Source organism: Bos indicus, chromosome X, assembly GCF_029378745.1.
Source record: "Bos indicus isolate NIAB-ARS_2022 breed Sahiwal x Tharparkar chromosome X, NIAB-ARS_B.indTharparkar_mat_pri_1.0, whole genome shotgun sequence".
Taxonomy (NCBI): Eukaryota; Metazoa; Chordata; class Mammalia; order Artiodactyla; family Bovidae; genus Bos; species Bos indicus.
Window position 1 is genome coordinate 7,849,091 of NC_091789.1, and position 23,510 is coordinate 7,872,600.

At 40.9% G+C, this 23,510-nt stretch overlaps 1 protein-coding gene across 6 annotated transcripts in view; it reads left to right on the forward strand.

Moving 5' to 3' along the window:
• The window catches only part of GRIA3 (glutamate ionotropic receptor AMPA type subunit 3), a 308,690-nt gene that overhangs the window by 260,673 nt on the left and 24,507 nt on the right, over positions 1-23,510 (forward strand). For all 6 annotated transcript variants that reach the window (XR_011565376.1, XM_019956167.2, XM_019956168.2 and 3 more), the window contains one exon: positions 22,835-23,082. Coding sequence is in view for 5 of the 6 variants with exons in the window: in XM_019956167.2 (XP_019811726.1) it covers positions 22,835-23,082 (248 nt within the window). In the remaining variant the exon portion in view is untranslated. The remainder of the gene's footprint in view (positions 1-22,834; positions 23,083-23,510) is intronic.

Here is a 23,510-nt window from a genome sequence, read left to right on the forward strand (position 1 = left end):
CAGGTATAGTAAGTGTTTATAACCAGACTGAGTGCTGGCTCTTTGGCCTTAAAGAAAGAAGTGAGATGGCTGTGATCTTTTCTCACACCTTCCTTTATGAATTCTACAGTGCCACTTCCGTTTTTATATGCCATGGTTATTAGGTAAACAGAAGTGTGATGCACCAGGCTGGTAGTAGGACCATTCTGATTCCCAAGCAGGAGAGAAATGCTTTCTAGCCCAAAAGCCAGATTGCCCAGCCTTCCTGCCCACCATCGGCTATGGGGGCAGTTATCAATTTTCTAATCAGTGCAAGCTCTGTGCATTGATACGACTCATATAGGGTTAAGCTGCTGTGGGCAACTGCAGAATTTTCCCACCACAGATTATTTGCAGAGCTAACAAATATTTGGGTTTTTCTGTAAGATCTTATGGAAAAACCTGAACAAGCTTTTTTGGTCAACCCAATACTTAAGAGGAACCATTCCTTCTTTCTAACTTCCTTTGGGGTGCCATCATCTGCAAAACAGAAGTATGGGTCTTGATTAGTCTAGAAAAGAGAATTCTAGCCTCCTTGCTTGCTGAAGACTAATTTTTCTCTCTTTTATCAAGACCAGATCAGTTTCGGTAAGGCTAGTATATGATCTTTTCCATTCTGTTCCACTAGGACCCTCGCTGTTGCCATGGATACCTCTTCCAGTGGCACTTGTGAGATACAGCATATTATGCATTATTTCAGGACCTCCCACCTTGAATCACTTTGTACTGGCTTTTTTGTCTTCCCAGGCAATTATTGGGCTTGCCCTTCTGCCAGTCCTAAGAGGAGGGCTTTCAGAAATAAACATAAAGCAGCCCATGCATTTGTAGAGAAATAAAATTTGATTTTCAGAAATGAATCTAATTCATAGCACAGCTTTTTCTAGGAATTTATCTGTTACATGATGGAAGGCATGCTTTTAGTTAGGCAAAGCAACACAAACCAGGGAAAGGAAAGTTCATAGGTGTTGGAAAACTTACTTATTGAGGTTGAGCCAATCTACATAGGAATGATTATAGCATTCCAGAAGTCTGGTACTTAATCTTCGAGTCCCCCTTACCTACATCAGTCATTTTTCAATACTGTGAGTCCATGTCTTCCTAACACTGTACTATATATTCAGCATGTCCCATGTTGCCAATACAGAAGTGATGAGAAACTTTAAAAGTTCTGCATTCCCTGATTTTGTATTTAAATTTGTAATCTTAATGTTGCATTAATGGCCTACTTTGCATATCTGTTTGATTGTACCATCTTAAAGATTCATTTAAACCTGGGGAGGACAGCATGACTCCTACCTGCTTCTCATTAATAACATACTTTTCTGTGAGTGGATAATGAATGACCTGGATAGAAATCAGTAGAAATGCAGATTGCCATCAGATGGAAAAGGGGGAGGAAATCTACTTTGTCTACCACACCGACAAGCAATTTCAAGGCAGAAGGTTAAAAAAGCACTCCTTAAAGAGAGATGACAGTCTAGGAGGGCTCTCAATGAAATATTCCCATCTTTATATGTAGGACTCAGAAAAGTACTTCTGATGGAAATTAAAGTTTGCAAATGAACTTTTAAAATCTTGGGTAATAGAAAAAAAAAGCCATTTAATTATGAAGAAGAAAACCAGATAACTCTCAGCCACAGACTACCCTAAGGAGCTCTGGAAAACATACAGATCTGTATAAGCATTCTTAATTTGTTAACTGCTGTTTGTGGCACCTTGGTGAGGATGGAGGTGAGGGAGGTAATGGGCTGTAAGCAGTCAAGCTGATTAAGGTCAGCCGCTGGTTGATCAGAGTTGGAATAGAAGGTAAACTGGAAGGGATTTCCCTGGTAGTACAGTGGTTAAGACTCCAGGTGTAGGTTCAATCCCTGGTCTGGGAACTAAGATCCCACATCCCCACAGCCACACACTCAAGAAAGGCAAGCTGGAGAGTATTACAGGAATATAATATTTTTTAACCTGAAAATATTTTTCATTTATTTTTTAAAATTGTAGTTAATTTACAATATTATGTTAGTTTCAGATGTACAGCACAATGACTCAGTATTTTTACAGATTATACTCTACTAAAAGTTATTACAAGATAATGGCTGAGTCCAGTGCTGCACAATATACCCTTGTTGCTTATCTATTTGTGTCTCTTAATCCTATATCTTCATCTTGCCCATCCACCCTTCCGTCTCATCACTGATAAACACTAGTTTGCTGTCTATATCTGTGAATCTTTGTTTTACATATGCATTCGTTTGTATTATTTTTTAGATTCCACATAAAAGTGATATTATACAGAATTAGTCTTTCTCTATCTGACTTATTTCACTAAGCATAATATTCTCTAGGCCCATCCACATTGCTGCAAATGGCAGTTCATTCTTTCTTAAGGTTGAATAATAACCCATTGTGTGTGTACATAAATATAATATCTTCCTTATCCATTCATCTGTCTATGGACATTCAGGTTGCTTCCATGTCTTGGCTGTTGTAAATAGTGCTTCTATGAACATCTGGTGTGCATATCTTTTTGAATTTGTGTTTTCATTTTTTAAGGAAAATACATAACTTCAAAAATATTGGCCTATTGACTTTTCTGAAACAGCAACAAATAATAACAGTTTTGCTTGAGATATAGAAGGGCTGTTTTTAAGTTACATTATTTCTTTGGTAATAAGGTCCTGGCACAGAAATGGGGACTTTAGAGAAAAGCATTTCAAACTAACAACTATTCATAAATTATCCCACAGACCACAGATTTCACAGGTTCCAGAAAATATATGAAATTCAGAAATACAAACTAGGCTTTCCATTTCCCTTTACTCTTCTAAATCCTTTAGGATTAAACATGGCTGCCTTCTGCAGTTTGATGATTGATCTTTATTGAACAGGAGTTCAAGTCTATCAGAAATTCAAGTCAAATGAAATAATTGTTTAAAGAGTTTTCTTATTTTGGTTTTGTTTCTGTTCAGTAGTCACAGTAAATACACAGTAAATAGAAAAACTATGTTTTAGCCTAATTTTATAGATGATTTAAAACAACATTGCTGCAACTCATTATTCTGTTTCCCTTCTAAAAAAAATTTCTAATGGAGTTTGATTTACAAATAGGCAATTCAGCAGCATTGGTTTCAGTGTGGGACTTTCTGTACACTTTGGTTCAAGCCACTGGTCACTGTATGACAGTAACCAAGCTGAATGATTCCCCCAGTCTTAACTCTGTACCAAATGCCAGTCCCAGCTTTCCTTTGGTGACTCAGAAAAGGCAAATTTATATCTGTGACCTTAATGTAACTATAATACAGTTTGAAAATGCTAGGCAAAGGCATTTGGAATGAGTACTTGACAAAGTTATTTGGAAGTTTTAGAGGAAAGCATCTCTGGAGATTCTGCGTCTTTCAGTTTTGATTATATTCAATCCTTCAACCCATCTACCAGAGTTGATACAGAGAAGTACTATTTTTCAAAACCCAAGGGAAATTGTAAATATCACCTGAAGGCTCACTGCTGTTGGAATTCTTTCCTTAGAAAGGGGAATCAGAGGGTGGGGGAGTTCCAAACAACTTAATGTAGCAACTCACAGAACCAGAAAGAGAAAAATCAAGCTGGGTGGAAATTTAAGGAGCATACTCTGTTTTTTTTTGCACAAATATTTCCTTGTATAGTGATCTGTTCTTTTGAACAAAAGTATAGTTCTCAGACAGCAATAATGAGAATGTTCTTTCATGGCATACCTAGACCCAGGAGTTCATTTATATTCAATTTTGAACAAATAGGATAAATTTAAAGGAAACAGTTCCTATGTGTTCTCAAGGGATTTTTGCCCACATGAGCAATCAGTTCAGTTCAGTTCAGTTGCTCAGTCATGTCCAACTCTTTGCAACCCCATGAATCGCAGCACGACAGGCCTCCCTGTCCATCATCAACTCCCGGAGTTCACCCAGACTCACATCCATCGAGTCAGTGATGCCATCCAGCCATCTCATCCTCTGTCATCCCCTTGTCCTCCGGCCCCAATCCCTCCCAGCATCAGAGTCTTTTCCAATCAGTCAACACTTCGCATGAGGTGGCCAGAGTACTGGAGTTTCAGCTTTAGCATCATTACTTACAAAGAAATCCCAGGGCTGATCTCCTTCAGAATGGACTGGTTGGATCTCCTTGCAGTCCAAGGGACTCTCAGGAGTCTTCTCCAACACTACAGTTCAAAAGCATCAATTCTTCGGCACTCAGCTTTCTTCACAGTCCAATTCTCACATCCATACATGACCACTGGAAAAACCATAGCCTTGACTAGACGGACCTTTGTTGGCAAAGTAATGTCTCTGCTTTTGAATATGCTATCTAGGTTGGTCATAACTTTCCTTCCAAGGAGTAAGCGTCTTTTAATTTCATGGCTGCAGTCACCATCAGCAATGATTTTGGAGCCCAAAAAATAAAGTCTGACACTGTTTCCACTGTTTCACCATCTATTTCCCATGAAGTGATGAGACAAGATGCCATGATCTTCGTCTTCTGAATGTTGAGCTTTAAGCCAACTCTTTCACTCTCCTCTTTCACTTTCATCAAGAGGCTTTTCAGTTCCTCTTCACTTTCTGCCATAAGGGTGGTGTCATCTGCATATCTGAGCTTATTGATATTTCTCCCGGCAATCTTGATTCCAGCTTGTGCTTCTTCCAGCCCAGCGTTTCTCATGATATACTGTGCATAGAAGATAAATAAGCAGGGTGACAATATACAGCCTTGACATACTCCTTTTCATATTTGGAACCAGTCTGTTGTTCCATGTCCAGTTCTAACTGTTGCTTCCTGACCTGCATTTAGGTTTCTCAAGAGGCAGGTCAGGTGGTCTGGTATTCCCATCTCTTGAAGAATTTTCTACAGTTTATTGTGGTCCACACAGTCAAAGGCTTTCATAGTCAATAAAGCAGAAATAGATGTTTTTCTGGAACTCTCTTTCTTTTTGGATGATCCATCAGATGTTGGCAATTTGATCTCTGGTTCCTCTGCCTTTTCTAAAACCAGCTTGAACATCTGGAAGTTCATGGTTCACGTATTGCTGAAGCCTGGCTTGGAAAATTTTGAGCATTACTTTACTAGCGTGTGAGATGAGTGCAATTGTGTGGTAGTTTGAGCATTCTTTGGCATTGCCTTTCTTTGGGATTGGAATGAAAACTGACCTTTTCCAGTCCTGTGGCCACTGCTGTGTTTTCCAAATTTGCTGGCATATTGAGTGCAGCACTTTCACAGCATCATTTTTCAGGATTTGAAATAGCTCAACTGGAATTCCATCACCTCCACTAGCTTTGTTTGTAGTGATGCTTTCCAAGGCCCACTTGGCTTCACATTCCAGGATGTCTGGCTCTAGGTAAGTGATCACACCATCATGATTATCTGGGTCATGAATATCTTTTTTGTACAGTTCTTCTGGGTATTCTTGCCATCTCTTCTTGATATCTTCTGCTTCTGTTAGGTCCATGCCATTTCTGTCCTTTATTGAGCCCATCTTTGCATGAAATGTTCCCTTGGTATCTCTAATCTTCTTGAAGAGATCTCTAGTCTTTCCCATTCTATTGTTTTCCTCTATTTCTTTGCATTGATCACTGAGGAAGGCTTTCTTATCACTCCTTGCTATTCTTTGGAACTCTGCATTCAGATGCTTATATCTTTCCTTTTCTCCTTTGCTTTTCACTTCTCTTCTTTTCACAGCCATTTGTAAGGCCTTCCCTGACAGCCATTTTGCTTTTTTGCATTTCTTTTCCATGGGGATGGTCTTGATCCCTGTCTCCTGTCCAATGTCACAAACCTCCGTCCATAGTTCATCAGGCACTCTATCTATCAGATCTAGTCCCTTAAATCTATTTCTCACTTCCACTGTATAATCATAAGGGATTTCATTTAGGTCATACCTGAATGGTCTAGTCGTTTTCCCTACTTACCTTTTTTCTAGAGAGGCCTTCCATAAACCCAGGCTGGGTAAACTATCCCAGAGCTACAGATTAACCCTGAGTAGGGCAGGAGTTATTCCTGCCTCTCCCCTGCCTCTCGACCTAGGCTATAGCCAACCCCTCCCACTGCATCAGGCAGGACTTCCATTTAATTCAGCCATCACTTCAATCATCAGAGAAATAAGAAAAATATTGTGAAGCAGATAAAATAGTTCTTGGTGTCATTTCCCTACCTTTTGGTACTTCTCTGCCTTTTTTAAATAAGCTGTAGATCTGCACTTTCCAACATGATATTCACCACCCACATGTGACTATTTAAAGTAATTAAAATTAAATTTAGCATTCTGTTGCTTGGTGGCACTAGCGACTTTCCAAGTGTTCAACTGACAAGTGTGGCTAGAAGCTACCATATTGGATGGCACATAGACTATTTTAGAAAGTGCTATTGGCTGGAGTTCTACCTGTTCATTCCCTTAGCTTCTTGAGCATAAGGACCATGTCTTCCAGTATCTTCATCCCTTCCAGCAGTCTTCCACAGTGCCTGTACACAGCTATTAAATGGGGGAGAAACTTAGCTAAGTTTCCAACTTGACTAGGTTTCTTAACTCAGTGCTCACTATGTTGTCAAGAGCTATGCTAAATTCATTATAAGCACACTCTCATTTCATCATTGTGAGAACACCATGTTGTTGTTCGGTCGCTCAGTCCTGTCCGACCTCTGGCTACCCCACAGACTGCAGTGAACCGGGCTCCTCTGTCTTCCACTATCTCCCAGAGTTTGTTCAAACACTATGAGGTGGGTCCGATAACCATCCTCGTTTATCAGATGAGGAAACTGAGGCTCGATGAGGTTTAATTCTTTGCCCAAAGTCATACAGCTAATAAGTACCAAAGCTGGGTCTTTATAACTTCAGAACCTATGCTGCTAACCACTGCTCTCTACACCAAAAGAAAGTACATCCCTGAAAATTTCACCGTGAACTACAAGCCTCTTGCAGAACAAATGGTGACTGGGTGGTTTCTCCACTGTGCTCAAGCAGAATAAAGACCACTTGGGATCAAGGAACGCCTGAGCGTGAAGAATGTGAGTGTAAAGTAGTCTGTTGATTTGTATTTGAGTGTGGGTATCAAATTAAGTGGCTATCTGACTACTTCTCTAAATTGAGAACAGTAAATTAGTAGTTTTATCTGTCATTTTGCATATGGGAACCATTGCCTTGGTCCCCAGCGTGAAGATTAGTGAAACTGAATCATTTTGTGAAGTCACCTCCACATGCCACACTTACCAGAAGTTTCTATAACTTGACTTTCCATATCACAGTTTGTGCCAAGACATGCAATGCCAGAAAATCAATTTTCCTGCAGTTTTCACAGTCAGTGTGTTTGCCAGACAAAACTCCAGCCAGCCACATTCTTTAATCAGCACAGCACCTTTAGAAATAATGCTTACCAGGAGACTCCTTACATAGTGAGAAGGAAAAGACTTAAATCTTAAACTCAACTGTTCAAAATTGACAGCCACAGGAGAAGATGAAACGTGATTATATTGAAACTGAATATTTGACTAGCCCCTTTTGACCTTATTCTCTGCTAAGTACCTAGCGAATTAGCTTTGATTCTAGTCTATATCGCAGTCCCACTTGACAGCATAGAACCTGGCACCATCCTTCTGCCCATCCACCTTTGCCCATGCCCTCATCTTCCCCCTGATGTATCAGGGTGCCACCTCATCTTGCCTGCCCTCCCCAAGAACTATATTTTTAAAGCTTTATTTATGTTATTGTTTTTATTGGAGCATAATTGCTTTACACTGTTGTGGTGGTTTCTGCTGTATAACAATGTGAATCAGCTATAAATATACATGTATGTCCTCCTTCTTGAGCCTCCTTCCAACACTCCCATTCCTCCCCTTTAGGTCATCACAGAGCACCAGGCTGGGCTCCCTGTGTTATACAGTAGCTTGTCACCAGCTAACTATTTCACACATGGTAGTGTATATATACGTCAATGCTACTCTCTCAATTCATCGCACCTTCTCCTGCCTAAGAACTATCTTGATTCTGCTTCCCTCCAGTATTCCTCTGGCACAAATTCTCTAACAAACCAAGTCATCAAAGGTGGTGATAATGAATGGGTCATGTGACCCTTCCATTTGCCATGATAGTGTAATCTAATTTATTGAGGATTTACTACATGCCAGAGACTGTCCTGAGTGCTTTATATAAATCACCTCATTTAATATTCTATCCCCATTTCAGAGATCATTATTAGAGTCTTAGAGAAATTTAAGTACTTTGTGCAAGTCAAACAAGACATGTTCTCTAGTGTTAGGATTTAGGGCCTTGTGACAGGCTAGAGGAGTATTATATGGGTGCCTTTTTACCTCATAGCATATTGCACAGGCCTCAGAGTTGAACCAAAGAAGATTAAGGCTATAAAATCATGTCAAAATGACAGGTCAAAGAAGAAAACTTCAATCAATTCACTGGCCTTTTGGTTAATTCACTTAGCCATTTCTCCACTGGAAGGCAGTATGGAGTCATAGAAAAAAAACAGTCTTTGGAAGCCAGCGCACCTAGATGTGAGTACTAGTTCTGCTACTTTGTAACTAGAAAGTGAAGTGGAAGCCAGCGCACCTAGATGTGAGTACTAGTTCTGCTACTTTGTAACTAGAAAGGTACTTTGTAACTAGAAAGTACTAGTTCTGCTACTTTGTAACTAGAAAGGTACTTTGTAACTAGAAAGTACTAGTTCTGCTACTTTGTAACTAGAAAGGGAAGTGGAAGCCAGCCCACCTAGATGTGAGTACTAGTTCTGCTACTTTGTAACTAGAAAGGTACTTTGTAACTAGAAAGTACTAGTTCTGCTACTTTGTAACTAGAAAGGTACTTTGTAACTAGAAAGTACTAGTTCTGCTACTTTGTAACTAGAAAGTGAAGTCATTCAGTCCTGTCTGACTCTTTGCAACCCGGTGGACTGTAGCCTACCAGGCTCCTCCATCCATAGGATTTTCCAGGCAAAAAATACTGGAATGGGTTGCCATTTCCTTCTCCAGGAGATCTTCCCGACCCAGGGACTGAACCCAGGTCTCCCGCATTATAGGCAGACGCTTTACTGTCTGAGCCACCAGGGAAGTCCCTATGCAACCTCCAAATTACCACTTTTCTTCTCTAAGCTGTGAAAGGGGTTGGGGGTGGAGGGAGATCAGTGATGGCAATGTGATTAAGAATATAGACTTTGGGGTTAAATGATGTGGGTTTAAATCTCAGCTACTCCAGTTAATATTTTCAGATAATTTATTCATTCAGTTAATATTTGTTAAGTATATTCTATATGACAGGCTTCCCGTAGCTCAGCTGGTAAAGAATCCGCCTGCCATGTAGGAGGCCTGGGTTCGATCCCTGGGTTGGGAGGATCCCCTGGAGAAAGGAAAGGCTACCCACTCCAGTATTCTGGCCTAGAGAATTCCATGGACTGTATAGTCCGTGGGGTCTCCAGAGAGTTGGACATGACTGAGCCACTTTCACTTTCACTTTTCATTCTGTGTGACAGCCCTTGCTCTAAGTGCTCAAACAAAACAAAGTCCATGCACTCATGGAAGTGGATGAGATCCAAAACAACAAATACGTAAATAACATGTTTCAGTTGGTATTAAGTACAGTGAAAAAAAAAAAAAGAGTAAGTAAGAAGACAAAATGTTGAGAGTGTTATTTCGTCTCTACTGATGGAGGAAGGGCTCTCTGTTGAAGTGACATTTGACCAGACACCTGAATGAAGTGAGGACTTGAACACACAAACATGAGGTAGAGTGGGGTGGGGAGAAGTGCATTCAGGAAGTCACAGCATAAGCAAAAGCCCTGACATGGGGATGTGCTTGGTAGGTTTGAGGCTAAAGGCCCAGGTGGCAGGAGTGACGTGCGAGAGGGAAACAGTGGGAAAAGATGAGGGTGGCAAAGACCACCCAGAGCCTGTTGTGTTGGGGTTTTAAACCCTGGTAAGGACTTCGGATTTTATTCTGTTTGATAGGAAGTCATTTCAAGGGCTGGGAGCAGAGGAATGGTATGATCTGATTTATGTGCAAAAAAGGATCCTATAGATTGCTAGGTAAGGGTGACCGCTTCAGAAATAAGTGCAAGATTTCAGGTGAAAAATGACTGGTTTGGACTAAGGTGAAGGAAGAAGAGGTTGGATTTTGAATATATTCTGAAGATGGCACTGACAGGCTGTAGAATGTGCAGCCAAAAAGTCAGGGATGATGGCAGATTTTGGCCTACACAATGGAACGACTGGACAGTAGTGCCGTTTTCTGTAATGGAGACCCTGGAGGAGGAGCAAGCGGGGGTGGGGAAGACTCCAGAGCTGCATTTTGACCACATTAAGCTGGAGATGCCTATGAGGCAGCCACGTGGGGATGTCAGTTAGACAGGTGGATAAATGAGCTCGGAGTTTAAGGCTAGAAATGTTACCAGCTGTATCATTCAGAACCAATAAATTAACTTCTATAAGCATCAGTTACATCATCAGTAAAACGGGGATAATATTTGTTTCACAAGGTCATTTTAAGGAGGATTCTCTATAATGTATGTAAAGTGTGAAGTATTGTTCACACGTAAGTGCTCCATAAATGGTAGCCTTCTCACTGTCAGTATTCACTGCAGATAACTGGCAGCTAGCTGTTTCTACTGCAGAATCTTTGTTGGTTGGTTGTTCTAAACCCAGACCAAATAGTCCAGTCACCTAGGAAGATGTTTTTGCAATGTTGGCCCCACTTCAGGCCAGTTAAATCAGAATCACAGGAACAGTGATCAGTAGCTTCCCAGGTATGTATTACCTACAGGTAGAGCACAGATGAGCTGGCTTTAAGAGAACTCTTCAGATTACTTCCAGCTCACCCTTAGGAAACTAACTCTTTCCCTCAACCTCCCAAAAAACACTAAGTGGAAATTTTGGACTCATCTTGATATCCCTGAGCAAAACTGTTTCCTTTTTTCCAGTGTTTTCCCCCTTAGTATGAAAATAATTCTCACTCTAAGGACCTGGAAGAAACAGCCACTGTGGAAACTCAAAATATTACAATTCCAGGATAGATTTCTCTCTCTCTCTCTCTCTCTCTCTCTCTCTCTCTCTCTCTCTCTCTCTCTCTTGTCTTTGGCCTTTGTTTGTTTTTTTAATTTTTTAATGGAGTATAGTTGCTTTACAGTGTTGTGTTAGAGAGTTTTCTTCTTAATCGAAGAGTATCTATTCCTCTCATTTCCTAGGCTCTGCATTGTCAGCTTTGGCCTCTGCATTACGGTTGATTGATTCAAGAATAATAAGAGTATTGAACTTCTCTTTTAAATAACTTAAGGGTAGAAAATAAAAACACAGTTAGAAAGTGAAATCCAGTTGGTCAAGGGTGATAGGCTGTCTGTAGATTGCTGAAGATGAAGTTTCATTGACAAAACTCTTTCAAACTGAGAGAAATGACCCTGGAGTGTTCAACAGTGATCCCAACCCTAGAGTCAATCCACTGCTTGGGTATAGTGGAATTTGAGGCTTTTCTCTCATCAGTAGTGTGGGGGTATAGCAGGCACACATTCTCTGTACCCACAGATCCTGCAGTCTTAAAGGTGAGGGGTTGTATTGGGTTGCCCAAAAAGTTCATTCAGGTTTATCCATACAGTCTTACAGAAAACTCGAATGAACTTTTCAACCAACCCAACAGTTAGCATAGTCAATTTTTTCAACATACGAGGCACACACTTTTCCCTTAACCAGTTGATACATCCACCATTTAGGCCATCATTCTTTTAGTTACGTTTTGCTTTTTGCTGAAATGCAAGTTCTCCTGCAATGGGAATCACACTTTTGGTTGTTTTCCATCATTTACTCCTCAGTGGAAATGTTTCCAATCCTTTTCTGTGAGTAGGGTAAGGGAGCGAGAGGGCATACTTGTACCCAGTAAGGTAGATGAGGAAGAGGTAGGGCTGCCTGGGTGGGGAAGTGAAAGATGAAGTGTATCAGAAACAATAAAGGCTGATTCAGTCTTGCTCGATAACAGCCCTAGTAGTCCATATTTATATATTCTCATTGTTCAAATAGAGAGAAAAAGTAATTTGTTGAAGTCTTTTAAAAAGTGAGGTTTCTGGGACTTCCCTGGTGGTCCAGTGGCTAAGACTCCATGCTCCCAATGCAGGGGGCCCGGATTCAATCCCTGGTTGGTGAACTAGATCCCACATGTTGTAACTAAGAGCTGGTGCAGCCAAATATGTGTGTGTGTGTGTGTGTGTGTGTGTGTGTGTGGTTTCATATAGGTTAAGGGCAAGACATCCTGTGTCTCCTATCTCACATTTCAGGGAGGTATTAATAGAAATACCATGCACCTTGAAGTTATACTAAAATATATACTATTTCAAACAGAATTTATGTGAATTTGGCCCAGCCCTAGTGTACAGTTGACAACTACCACCTACATCGCTCACCTGGAAACAGTGTAGTGTTTGCAAGCACAGATTCTGGAGTCTACATGAGTGAGTTCCCAGCTCCTCTCCCTACTAGCTGTACGGCCTTGGGCAAGTTTCTTAATTAGTTTGTGCCTCTGTTTCTGCACTTTGGAAATGGGATAATAATATAATCTATTTCATGGAGTTGTCATGAGTATTAGATGGGTTGACACATGTAAAACACCTAAAGCAGAGCCTGGAACAAAGGATGGGCTCAATTAAATGTTAATTATTATTGTTTTTTCCACTTAACATTAGCTCCATTGACACCCATAAGGCAGGGTTTCTCAGTCATAGCAATACTGACATTTAGAGCTTTGTTCACTGATCACTGATGGTTGTTGGTTGTGGGTGTGTCTTGTGTATTACAGGATGTTTGACAGCATCCCGGGCTTCTATCCACTAGATAATAGCAGCACCTCCTCTCCTCAAGTTATGACAGTTTAAAAAAAATGTCTTCAGATATTGCCAAATATCTCCTGGGAGGCAACATCATTGCTGATAGCCACAGGGGTAGAAGATACTATATCCTTTCCTCTATTCCCTGAGAATAGAGCAATAGGACCTAAGAACCATTTTCCCCAAGAGTGTTGACTCTGGGTTTCAAAGTCATATAGCCTGATGCTACTTTCAAACCCGCTGGACTATTCTTAGCCTGACCTGACTAGAGAAGCAGAAAGACAAGTCAGAATAGTAATCTGACCTTGCATGCCAGGGAGGGACACTCAGAAGGTGACCAGTAACTGATCTGGGTTTTCACTTGCACTTTTGGAAACGAGACGTCTGAAATAATATTCCTTGAGGTGGAAGGAAACCTGTCACTGGTCTTTAGAGCACAGCGTGAAAATATCAGGCAAAGGCACTTGGAATGGCTATTTGACGTTTGTAAGCAAAAGTCAATGTCTAGGTGAAAGGTGACCTTGCCCACACTAAAGTTATCTAAAAGCCCAGCCCCCAAAATAACTCAGCCAGGATCATGACACACCGAGAGGGAGACAAAAGACAGAAACCAGTATTCCATCCCCTTCCGCCCCCTGCTTTCACCAAAACACAGGCACCACGCAGCCACTGCTTGTCTGAGCCAAAAGGAAACTGACAAGCTGTCTGAACGTTTAGAAAGGTGCGACCTGAAGTGAAGGAAAGAAGGAAAACTACATTGGGGTTTCGGTCATGCTTTACAAATGAAATCATTTCCTGTGTGCCTTGCTCCAAATAAACATGGAAAGCACTTCCTGTGATTCAGGGGAAAATTGTGTAAAGTTCAGTGATTCCTTTTCCCAAATACACTTCATCAGAGCCACTGCTTTCTTTAAAACATGTGTCAAATGCCTTTGGCATTCCTCTTCTGTCCCAAATCACTCTGATCTCTTCATGTGGTGAAGTGTGGGCACCAGGGCCCTGTAGCCAGGTTACAGTACTTCAGTAGGTAGAGACTGCAGTAAATGTACAAGTTGCCCCGACTTCTTAAAAAAATGAACAAGAAATAAGAAATGTTTCTGGAGTTGCTCTCTTTCACCAGACAGGATATAGTCCGTGTTAGAGCTTAAGAGGCTGGGTTTGTAGGGGAAATGTCTGTAATTCAGCAGACTTGGGTGGGGTCTTAGCCTTGCTCCACATTAACTGTGTGACCTGGGCAAAATTATTGAGCCAGTGGCAATCTCCGAATTTCTATATAGAAGGCCTTCAGGGTGGCATTCTGGTTGGGATCTGTCTGAAAACTATATTTGCAGTGAGCACACAGTTTTTCCCAGACTGGCTTGCTAATTTTGAGGTGGATTGATGGAAATGAGCAGGTAGGCTAGAAGCCCTTTGTGGTCCCTCTTGACAAGGCCAGTACATACAATACAAACTAGGCTCTGCAGACTGACTCAGAACCACTTTTTAAAAAAATCTGCACCACCTGATAATGCCATGTGAACCTTTATTAAAAGCAGAAATGTCAGAGGGGGCTAAATAATTCAGAAGATAAAGGACATTATAATTTTTAATGATATTCTCTTAATTATCAGTATCATCTAGGGAAGAAATTGACGACATTGTTAAGCAATAAATAGCCCACAATAAAGTTAGAGAAGGCAAAAATGAGTCAGGGAAGGCATTTTTGTTGGAAACTCTCACCATTTTCCACTTCCTTTGTGTCCTGTTCATGGGGCTAGTCTTCTCCAGCCCCACCAGGCACTTTATACAATACCAGGAAACCCACTCTCCTTTTGGGGATGTGAATCTCCTATTCAAATACAAATTATCCCTTTCTCAAGGGTAACAGAAGCCCTTGTAATATCAGTGAATGCCTCCATGACTACTAATACCACAAAGGGAGCAGACAAGGAATGAAGACAGTGAAATCAGGGGAAACAAGCTGAGACTCCAAAGCCAAGTCTAGCTTCTCTTTGACATGTCCATCCAAGTCTTATACATACAGTGTGGAAATGGACAATATAGGCTTGACAGCCACAATGGCCATGAAAGTTAATAAATACATGACGGTGGTGGTTTAGTCACTAAGTCATGCCCGACTCTTGCAACCCCGTGGACTGTAGCCTGCCAGGCTCCTCTGTCCTTGGGATTCTCCAGGCAAGAACCCTGGAGTAGGTAGCCATTTCCTGCTACAGGGGATCTTCCCAACCCAGGGATCGAACCCAGGTCTCCTGCATTGCAGGTAGACTCTTTACCGACTGAGCTACAAGGGAAGCCCTAATAAATACATAAAGTTAGACCATTCCCCTTTGAGAAACAATGGGGCACGAAGTACCTAAAACCATCTTCCCCTTACCTTTCATTCTGCCTGCTCAAATTATTCACACAGAAGACACTGTAGACATTTGGAGCATGTCACAAACACCAGTACTATCTTCACAAATTATGTAATACTTTGCCTGCAAGCTGACAGTAAATTAATACCATAAAGTGAATTAGCAGATTATGCCTCTGTTGACAATTATGTTTTCAATTTATTGGTCTGTTTTGTGAATACAGTTAATTCTCAACTATCAATCTAACTAAATATGCTTGTTGAATCCTGTCAAAGTGAAAAATGATGCTCATGTCCAGATCATAAGGAGAAATGGTCTCACTGTCCTTTGTGTTAGTCCCACTCTATCAAGCCTATTGTGGTCAATTCTGGGGGCCACGTTTTAGGAGGGACTTTGAAATATTAAAAAATATATATCTGGGAGATGGTGACCAGAAGGGGTAGGGGATGACTGGAATTCACATCATCCAAGTAACAGATGAAGCCCCTTAAAATATTTAGCTTACAAAAGAGACAACTAAAAAGTGACAAGATGGTGATAGTCTTCAATCTGTACAGCCTGAGAAAAAGAGAGCATATTTATTCAGTATCACTTTAGAGGGCAGAATTAGGACCAGTGGGTAGAACTATAATTGTAACATTCATTTATTCCACAGATAAGTAGTGAGAGTTTCCTACATGCCAGGCATAATGCTAGACACTGGGGATACAGAAACAAAAAAAGATGTCATCCTGACTCTGAAGAAGCTCAGAGTCCACTGGGGATGACCATTACAAAGCCGTAAAAACCATTGCTACATGCAACAGAGAAATGGAAGCAGACAGAAGAGACTGCCCAATTCCAGCAACAGACAGAAGTAGGACTGGAGGGAAGACAGGTTCTCATGAGAGAAGTCAGCCCAACAAAAAGAATTTTCTATCAATTTGAACTCTCCCACCACTTGAGTGAACTACTTCCTGAGCCTTGTGAGACCTAGGGAGTACCTGCCTGCTAGAGGCATCTGAGCAGAGAAGCCATTGCTACACTGGGTGAGAGGCTGAAACAGACGGTTTTTAGGGTCTCTTCTCTAAGAGTTCAGAGAAGGCAATGGCAGCCCACTCCAGTACTCTTGCCTGGAAAATCCCATGGACAGAGGAGCCTGATAGGCTGCAGTCCATGGGGTCTCGAAGAGTCAGACACAACTGAGTGACTTCACTTTCACTTTTCACTTTCATTCATTGGAGAAGGCAATGGCACCCCAAGCCAGTACTCTTGCCTGGAAAATCCCATGGGCAGAGGAGCCTGGTGGGCTGCCGTCTATGGGGTCACACAGAGTTGAACATGACTGAAGCAATTTAGCAGCAGCAGCAGCAGCTCTAAGAATTGTTACTCTACTGACCCCAACTGAATGTCCTATTAACCAAGTGAATATTCTAATTTAACTCTCTGGGAAGCAGAAAGTTTCATTCACCAGGTGTCCCCAATAGTAGTGTTCTGGTTAAAAAGGATTTTAATGTATGAACCTCAACTAAACCACAAAACATAAATTTAAAAGGAAATCTGCCATCCTGCCCATTTTTCCTCCACCAACAAAATTTTTTAAATCCAAATCAAATGATAATGATTCTTGTTGATGGCAGACCATGGGCATTTACCAGGAGTATGTTTAGAGATCCAAACGTGAATAATACTTGAGCATATAATTTCCTCTATAAAATGAAGTCATGATTCTGTAAATATGGGACTGAGTAATATTAAATTCTGCCACTGAAACAAATGATGCTTTCTGTACTATAAAACTAAGTCATTTTTTTAATCACTTCCTGTGTGTCCGGCACTGTTCTAAGTGAGATGCATGTTATTAACTCATGTTATTTCTCCCAATAAACTTTGAAGTGTGCATTTTAAAAAAATCATCTCATTTTACAGAAGAGAAAGTTGAGACACATAGGGATCAAATCATTTATCCACTGCTGCTGCTGCTGGTAAGTTGCTTCAGTCATGTCCAGCTCTACGCGACCCCATAGACGGCAGCCCACCAGGCTCCCCCATCCCTGGGATTCTCCAGGCAAGAACACTCACTGGAGTGGGTTGCAATTTCCTTCTCCAATCCATAAAAGTGAAAAGTGAAAGTAAAGTCATTCAGCTGTGTCCGACTCTTAGTGACCCCATGGACTGCAGCCTACCAGGCTCCTCTGTCCATGGGATTTTCCAAGCAAGAGTACTGGAGTGGGGTGCCATCGCCTTCTCCACATTTATCCACTAGGTGAATGGAATTCTGACACAAGCAGTGTGACTCCATACTCTCAACCACTGCACTATACAGTTACCTTGTATTCACCTGGGTCTACAAGAGGGACACTTATATGCACAGAGGCAAGGAGCAACCAACACCATTGCAAAGAGCCAAGGGCTGCTTGGTGGACTGAGCGCCCTCAGTAATCACTTCCACACACCTGCCTCATGGGGCCCCTTTACATTCTCACCTCAGCAAAAGAGCAAATGTCTCCATATCACTGACCTTCATGATCTGTCACAAACAGCTGGAACAGTGACTATGGAATCCATGATTTCTACAGCATTACTTTATCTACTGTTCTGGATTAATCCGTTTCTCCCTCATTCATGTATTTCTCCATTTGAATTTCATTTGCTAATTATCTAGCAGTTCTAAGAGAATTTCTTTTCTTTATAAAACCATTGTTTATTCCTACTTAAGCTCAAAATGGTGCTCTGTGGTTATAAAAATGAATTGTGGCATGCTGGAGGAAAAAAAATGAACTTGCTGTTATACATCCGGCCCGTCATTTTAAAAATTTCTCCCAGATGATTGAGCTCAGATCCAATCCCTTCTATTGTTTTCAATATTTCAGCCAAAATAAGACAGATTACCAAAAACAGCTAGTGATTTCTTTTTTCTTTTTGTTCTCACTGTTGTACTGTCACATAATACTATGTTAGGAAAATAAACATTTCAGCTTAAGTTTTCTCACTGATAGCCATTTCTTTCCCACCTTTCCAACCTTAAGAATTACGTCATCAACCAGGACCCAATCATTCCTGCCACTAACTTTTCATTTACTGCATTCATTAATATCCATTGCATGTACACCACACATGTTTAAAGTACCCACTTCAAGCACTGCCGTTTATTCCCCTAAAAATGCCTCATTACAAAGAGAATACACCTTTTAACCTATATCAACAATCAAAGAGCTCGAGTAAATGAGTCCAAGTTAGAGTACACTCAGATCAAAATTCATGGACCCCTTTGCCCTTGGCTTAAACATTTATCTTTGGAAATAATGGACTATTTGCAAATTGTGTAAGGAGATTGGGATTGACACATATATACTATTGAAACTATGCATAAAATAGATAACTAATGAGAGCCTACTATATGAGCTCAGGAAACTCTACTCAGTGCTCTGTGGTGACCTAAATGGGAAAGAAATCCAAAAAAGAGGAGATATATGTATGCATGCATGCTTAGCTGCTCAGTCATGTCTGACTGTGACCCCATGGACTGTAGCCCACCAGGTTCCTCTGTCCATGGTATTATCCAGGCAACAATACTGGAGTGGGTTGCCATTTCCTTCTCCAGAGGGTCTTCCCCACACAGGGACTGAACCCACGTCTGTTGCATCTCTTGCACTGGCAGGCAGATTCTATACCACTATATATGCATATATGTGTAGCTGATTGACTTTGCTGTACAGCAGAAACTAACAGATCATTGTAAAGCAACTATACTCCAATAAAAATAAAAGAGACTAATTGTTCTAACCCCTCTCCCTTTTATTCAGATTTGATTGGGCCAATACAAAATACTTCTTTGTAAGTGAACAAAGATACATACCCACCACAGTGTTGTCTGGAATAGCAAAAAACTGGAACTGGCTTAAGAGTCCTTCAGTAGGGGATTAGGTAAATAAAGCATGACGTATTCATAGATTAAAACACTATGCAGCCATTACAAAGGAGAAAAAGTATAAAGAGATGCAAGAGAATGATAAAGACAAGATTCAATATAGAGGTTATTTTGGCCTGTGCAGTTAGGGAGGGATACATAGGCAGATTTCAACTAACTTCATAATATTTTACTTCTTAAGTTTTGTGTCAGGTACACAGGTGTTCTTACAGAACTTTTTATATCTTTCTGTGTATCTGAATTATTTACTACTTTTAAAAAGTGTTTGGGCAATTGTCTAGGAAATTCCCACTGAAATAAAATAAAGCCATTGAGAATATTTCATTATGATGCTTAGAAATTGTTTCATGTGTACAATGAGGATAATGTGATGTGAAATGAGCATAAATGTCAATGGATGGGATTTCAATTTTAGAAGGTCTCAATTATTAGGAGGAAAGTTCTTGGTGTGGACATCAAAGGCAAGCTAAGGGACAAAAAAACAAATGACAAACTGCAGATTATAAAACATATATCCTGAATGGTTTGGTTGAGAAAGATCCAAAGATCTTTAGAGTAACTTCAGCTCTAGAGTTCTACAGTGCTGTAAAATTAGTGTTGGTAGTCATATTCACCAACATTCTGGCATCTTTGACCAAGAATCTGGTTTTCACTCTGATCAGGCCTAAGGTTCAGTTGTTAAATGTATCTTGAGTGCCTACCATGCATCAGACATTGTGCTGGCCTCCAACAGGGCTCGGAGAAGGCAATGGCACCCCACTCCAGTACTCTTGCCTGGAAAATCCCATGGGCAGAGGAGCTTGGTAGGCTGCAGTCCATGGGGTCGCTAAGAGTCAGACACGACTGAGCGACTTCACTTTCACTTTTCACTCTCATGCATTGGAGAAGGAAATGGCAACCCACTCCAGTGTTCTTGCCTGGAGAATCCCAGGGACGGGGGAGCCTGGTGGGCTGCCGTCTATGGGGTTGCACAGAGTCAGACATGACTGAAGCGACTTAGCAGCAGTAGCAGCCAACAGGGCTACCAAAATGAACCAGACATGGACTTGTCATCAACATCACCCAGCAACACAGGGAAGACAGACCATAGCCAATTCACCTTAATGCAATTTAGTAAAAGCTCTACAGCAAACATATGAGCCTAGCCTCATCCAAGTCACAACTATCCCTCCTCTGGATCATTAGAATGGGAAAACAGCTGAGGAATCACTTCTTGGGAACAGAGGAGAGTCAAGAAGAATTTCACAGAAGATATGCTATTCACTCTGTATCTTGTAGGATGAATAGAGCTAATCAGGCAGAAGCCAAAGCATAACCAGAGGCAGAAGATATGCAAATGTGTGGCATATTTCAGTGAAGAGTGAGAAGTCCATTGTGACCAGCTCCTAGGAGAGTAGTCAAGATCATAAAAACTCTTGAATATCATACGTTAGAGTTTGGATTTTGGCCTCAGGTATTAGGGAACTATCGGAGACTTTTAAAGAATGAAGTAACTTGATCAGATTTACATTTTGGAAGGATCACTGGAGGATAAATGGAAGAGAAGATGAGACTTGGGAGACCAGTTAGGAGGCCATGTAGTCTAGACCAAAAACTGAGGAGAGCTTGCCCCAGAGCAAAGCTAATGAGAAGGAAAAGGAGACAGAAGGACAGATCCTACAGGCATTTCTGTTAGAATAAACATGGCATAATGAGAGGCTGACGAAGGAATAAAAACCAAACCTTCTAGCTTGGATGTTAAGAAGTTTGCTGATGAATTTAGGAGGGCCAGGCTGTACAAGGAAGACTAGGTGCAGTTTGGAAATATTTAATCTGAAAGTGTCTCTAGGCCCGTCAGGTGAAGATGTTCCTCAGCAAGGCTTGTTTGCTGTCTTTCCAAACATGTCTACCTCCACTGTTCCCGGCCTTGTCCAAGTCACAACTATCCCTCCACTGGATCATTAGAAAAGCCTCCTAATTTATCTCCTTGCTTCCATTCTGGTCCAGCTCATAGTCTAGTCTCCATACAGCAGCCAGAGTACTGCTTTAACATTTTAAATCTGATCTTATCACATCCCTCCTCAGAATCCTCCAATAGTATCCTATCACATGTAGAACAAATCCAAACTTTTTACCATGACCCACAGGGCTCTACAAGATCTGACTTCTGATTATCCTTCTAAGCTCTTTTCCTACCGTTCTGCCTTTTGTTCATCCCACTTCAGCCACATTGAGTATTTTTCCTATTCTTTATGCAAAGCAAGCATATTTCATCTCAATGAATAGTTTCAGTGACTCAGTGAGGGCCTCAATGAAGATCTGATTGCCATAAACACAATGCTTTATTCCATGGTGATAGTTCTGGGAGTTCAAATAATTTTGGAATTCTTTGAGCAGATCCAAGCAAGCCTCAGGAAAGATACAGTGCAACTGGCCAAAGTCCAAAGAGGAGAAGCTAAATAAGCAATCCAAAAAGCTGAGGTAGGGGCCAGAAAACCCCATAAAAGCACGCTTGAAAACATGGCATATGTTTATAGTTTCTACCATGTTATCTCACTTCTGGTCAAAGATTCTTTTGAATGTTTCTCTAAGTGTTTTCATGTCTCAGGATCTAGCTCCCAACTCAATTGTAAGTCATGGGGTCACTGAGACCATGCTTCCTTTATATTCTCCAGAATGCTTAATGTAGAGCTGTAAGTAGTTAGTCCATGTTCTAAGGACCACCTGAATTAAGATGAAATTTAATGGAATTAATTTCAAAAAGCTAAAGATGAGGGAAACTTGGCATGGTAGAAAGAACTAACAGTTTGGGGAAGGGGTTGACCTCAACCTGGGTTGAGGGAGGGATTCTCAAATTCTTCACAGCCCCAGTAGAGTGCTTTGTATACAGCAGGTCCCCAATGAGTGTTTGTTGAAAGGATGGATGAAGGACTAAATAAAATTTTTTAAAGCTCAAATGGTGTTGATAGAAAATAATGCTTCAATGACAGGAAGCAGTTTTTCTCTTCACTCTGTCCTTGTCATATATATTTGATTTCTAGACATTCCAACTCACTAGCTAGAATCCAATGGGAGAAAGATCAAAATTGTGAGGGTTCTGGGAACAATATTAGATATCAGTGGAGTTTAACTGATGCAGAGGGGCCATAATAACAACCTTGCACTATCTGAAGGACCATCATGTAGAAGAAGGAACAGAATTGCTTTGCATAGCTCTAGAGGATAGTAGTCAAGGGTGGGAGTCTTAGAGAAACAAATTGCAGCTCAGAATAAGGAAGGACTTTCTTACAATACTTAATGCCCTATGCTGGAGTAGGCTAACAAAAATGATTGTACACTCCCTTCCAATGGCCTCTTTTTTTCAGGCAGGTAAAGGGTAATTACCTAGCAGTATACTGTAGGGTGATTTCTGAATTGAGACGAAGATGGGACTAAGAGAGTGTTTTTCCAAGTAGATTGCAAGCCATTATTGGAGCCATAAAATCTATTTAGTGGGCCCTGACCAACATTTTTCGAAGTGAATTCAAACAGAATAGAAAATATCAGACAGCAGCACACACAGCAAAGATGAGCGTGATTTTGGAAAAACCTATTCTGGAACCATGTTTATATATGTATGAATGTACTTACTGGGTTGCAGCATAACCTGCTTATCTTTCCATAGATGGCCATCAAAACATTTTGGAAAACCACTGCACTGAGGCCTCTTCCAGTTTTAAGATCTGGTAGTTCTAAGAATTCTTATCTCTGTTGCAGAGATCCAAAATTGCTGTCTATGAAAAAATGTGGTCTTACATGAAATCAGCAGAGCCATCTGTGTTTACCAAAACAACAGCAGACGGGGTGGCCCGAGTGCGGAAGTCCAAGGGAAAGTTCGCCTTCCTGCTGGAGTCAACCATGAATGAGTACATTGAGCAGAGAAAACCGTGTGATACGATGAAAGTTGGTGGAAATCTGGATTCCAAAGGCTATGGTGTGGCAACCCCCAAAGGCTCAGCATTAAGGTGGGTGGAATAATATAACAATATCCGTGTTGTTATAGTATTCCACCTACCCTGATGCATTTTGTTGTCGTTTTCTTTCTTGTGGATTTTGAGGTAACTTTTAAAAGTTTAAAACCTACACTATTCCATGGAGTTAAATAAGACGGTAAATTATGGTTTCATCTATTTAATGCATCCATTTTTTTTTAATGTTCTCTCTCTGTGTGGTCCTCTCTGACTGTTTGTTGCTGTTTTAATTTTACAGTTCAACGGCTTTTTCAATTTAAATGGTAAAAGCCAAGTTATGGTGCCATATGTGACGAATGTTAATTGCATGGATGTGGTGTTCTTGTTACTTTTTTTCTCAAAGACAATTTCCCCATCCCGCACACTTCAGTTTTTGAGCAAATGTTATCCTCCATATGCCACCTTCCAATATTTAACCCTGT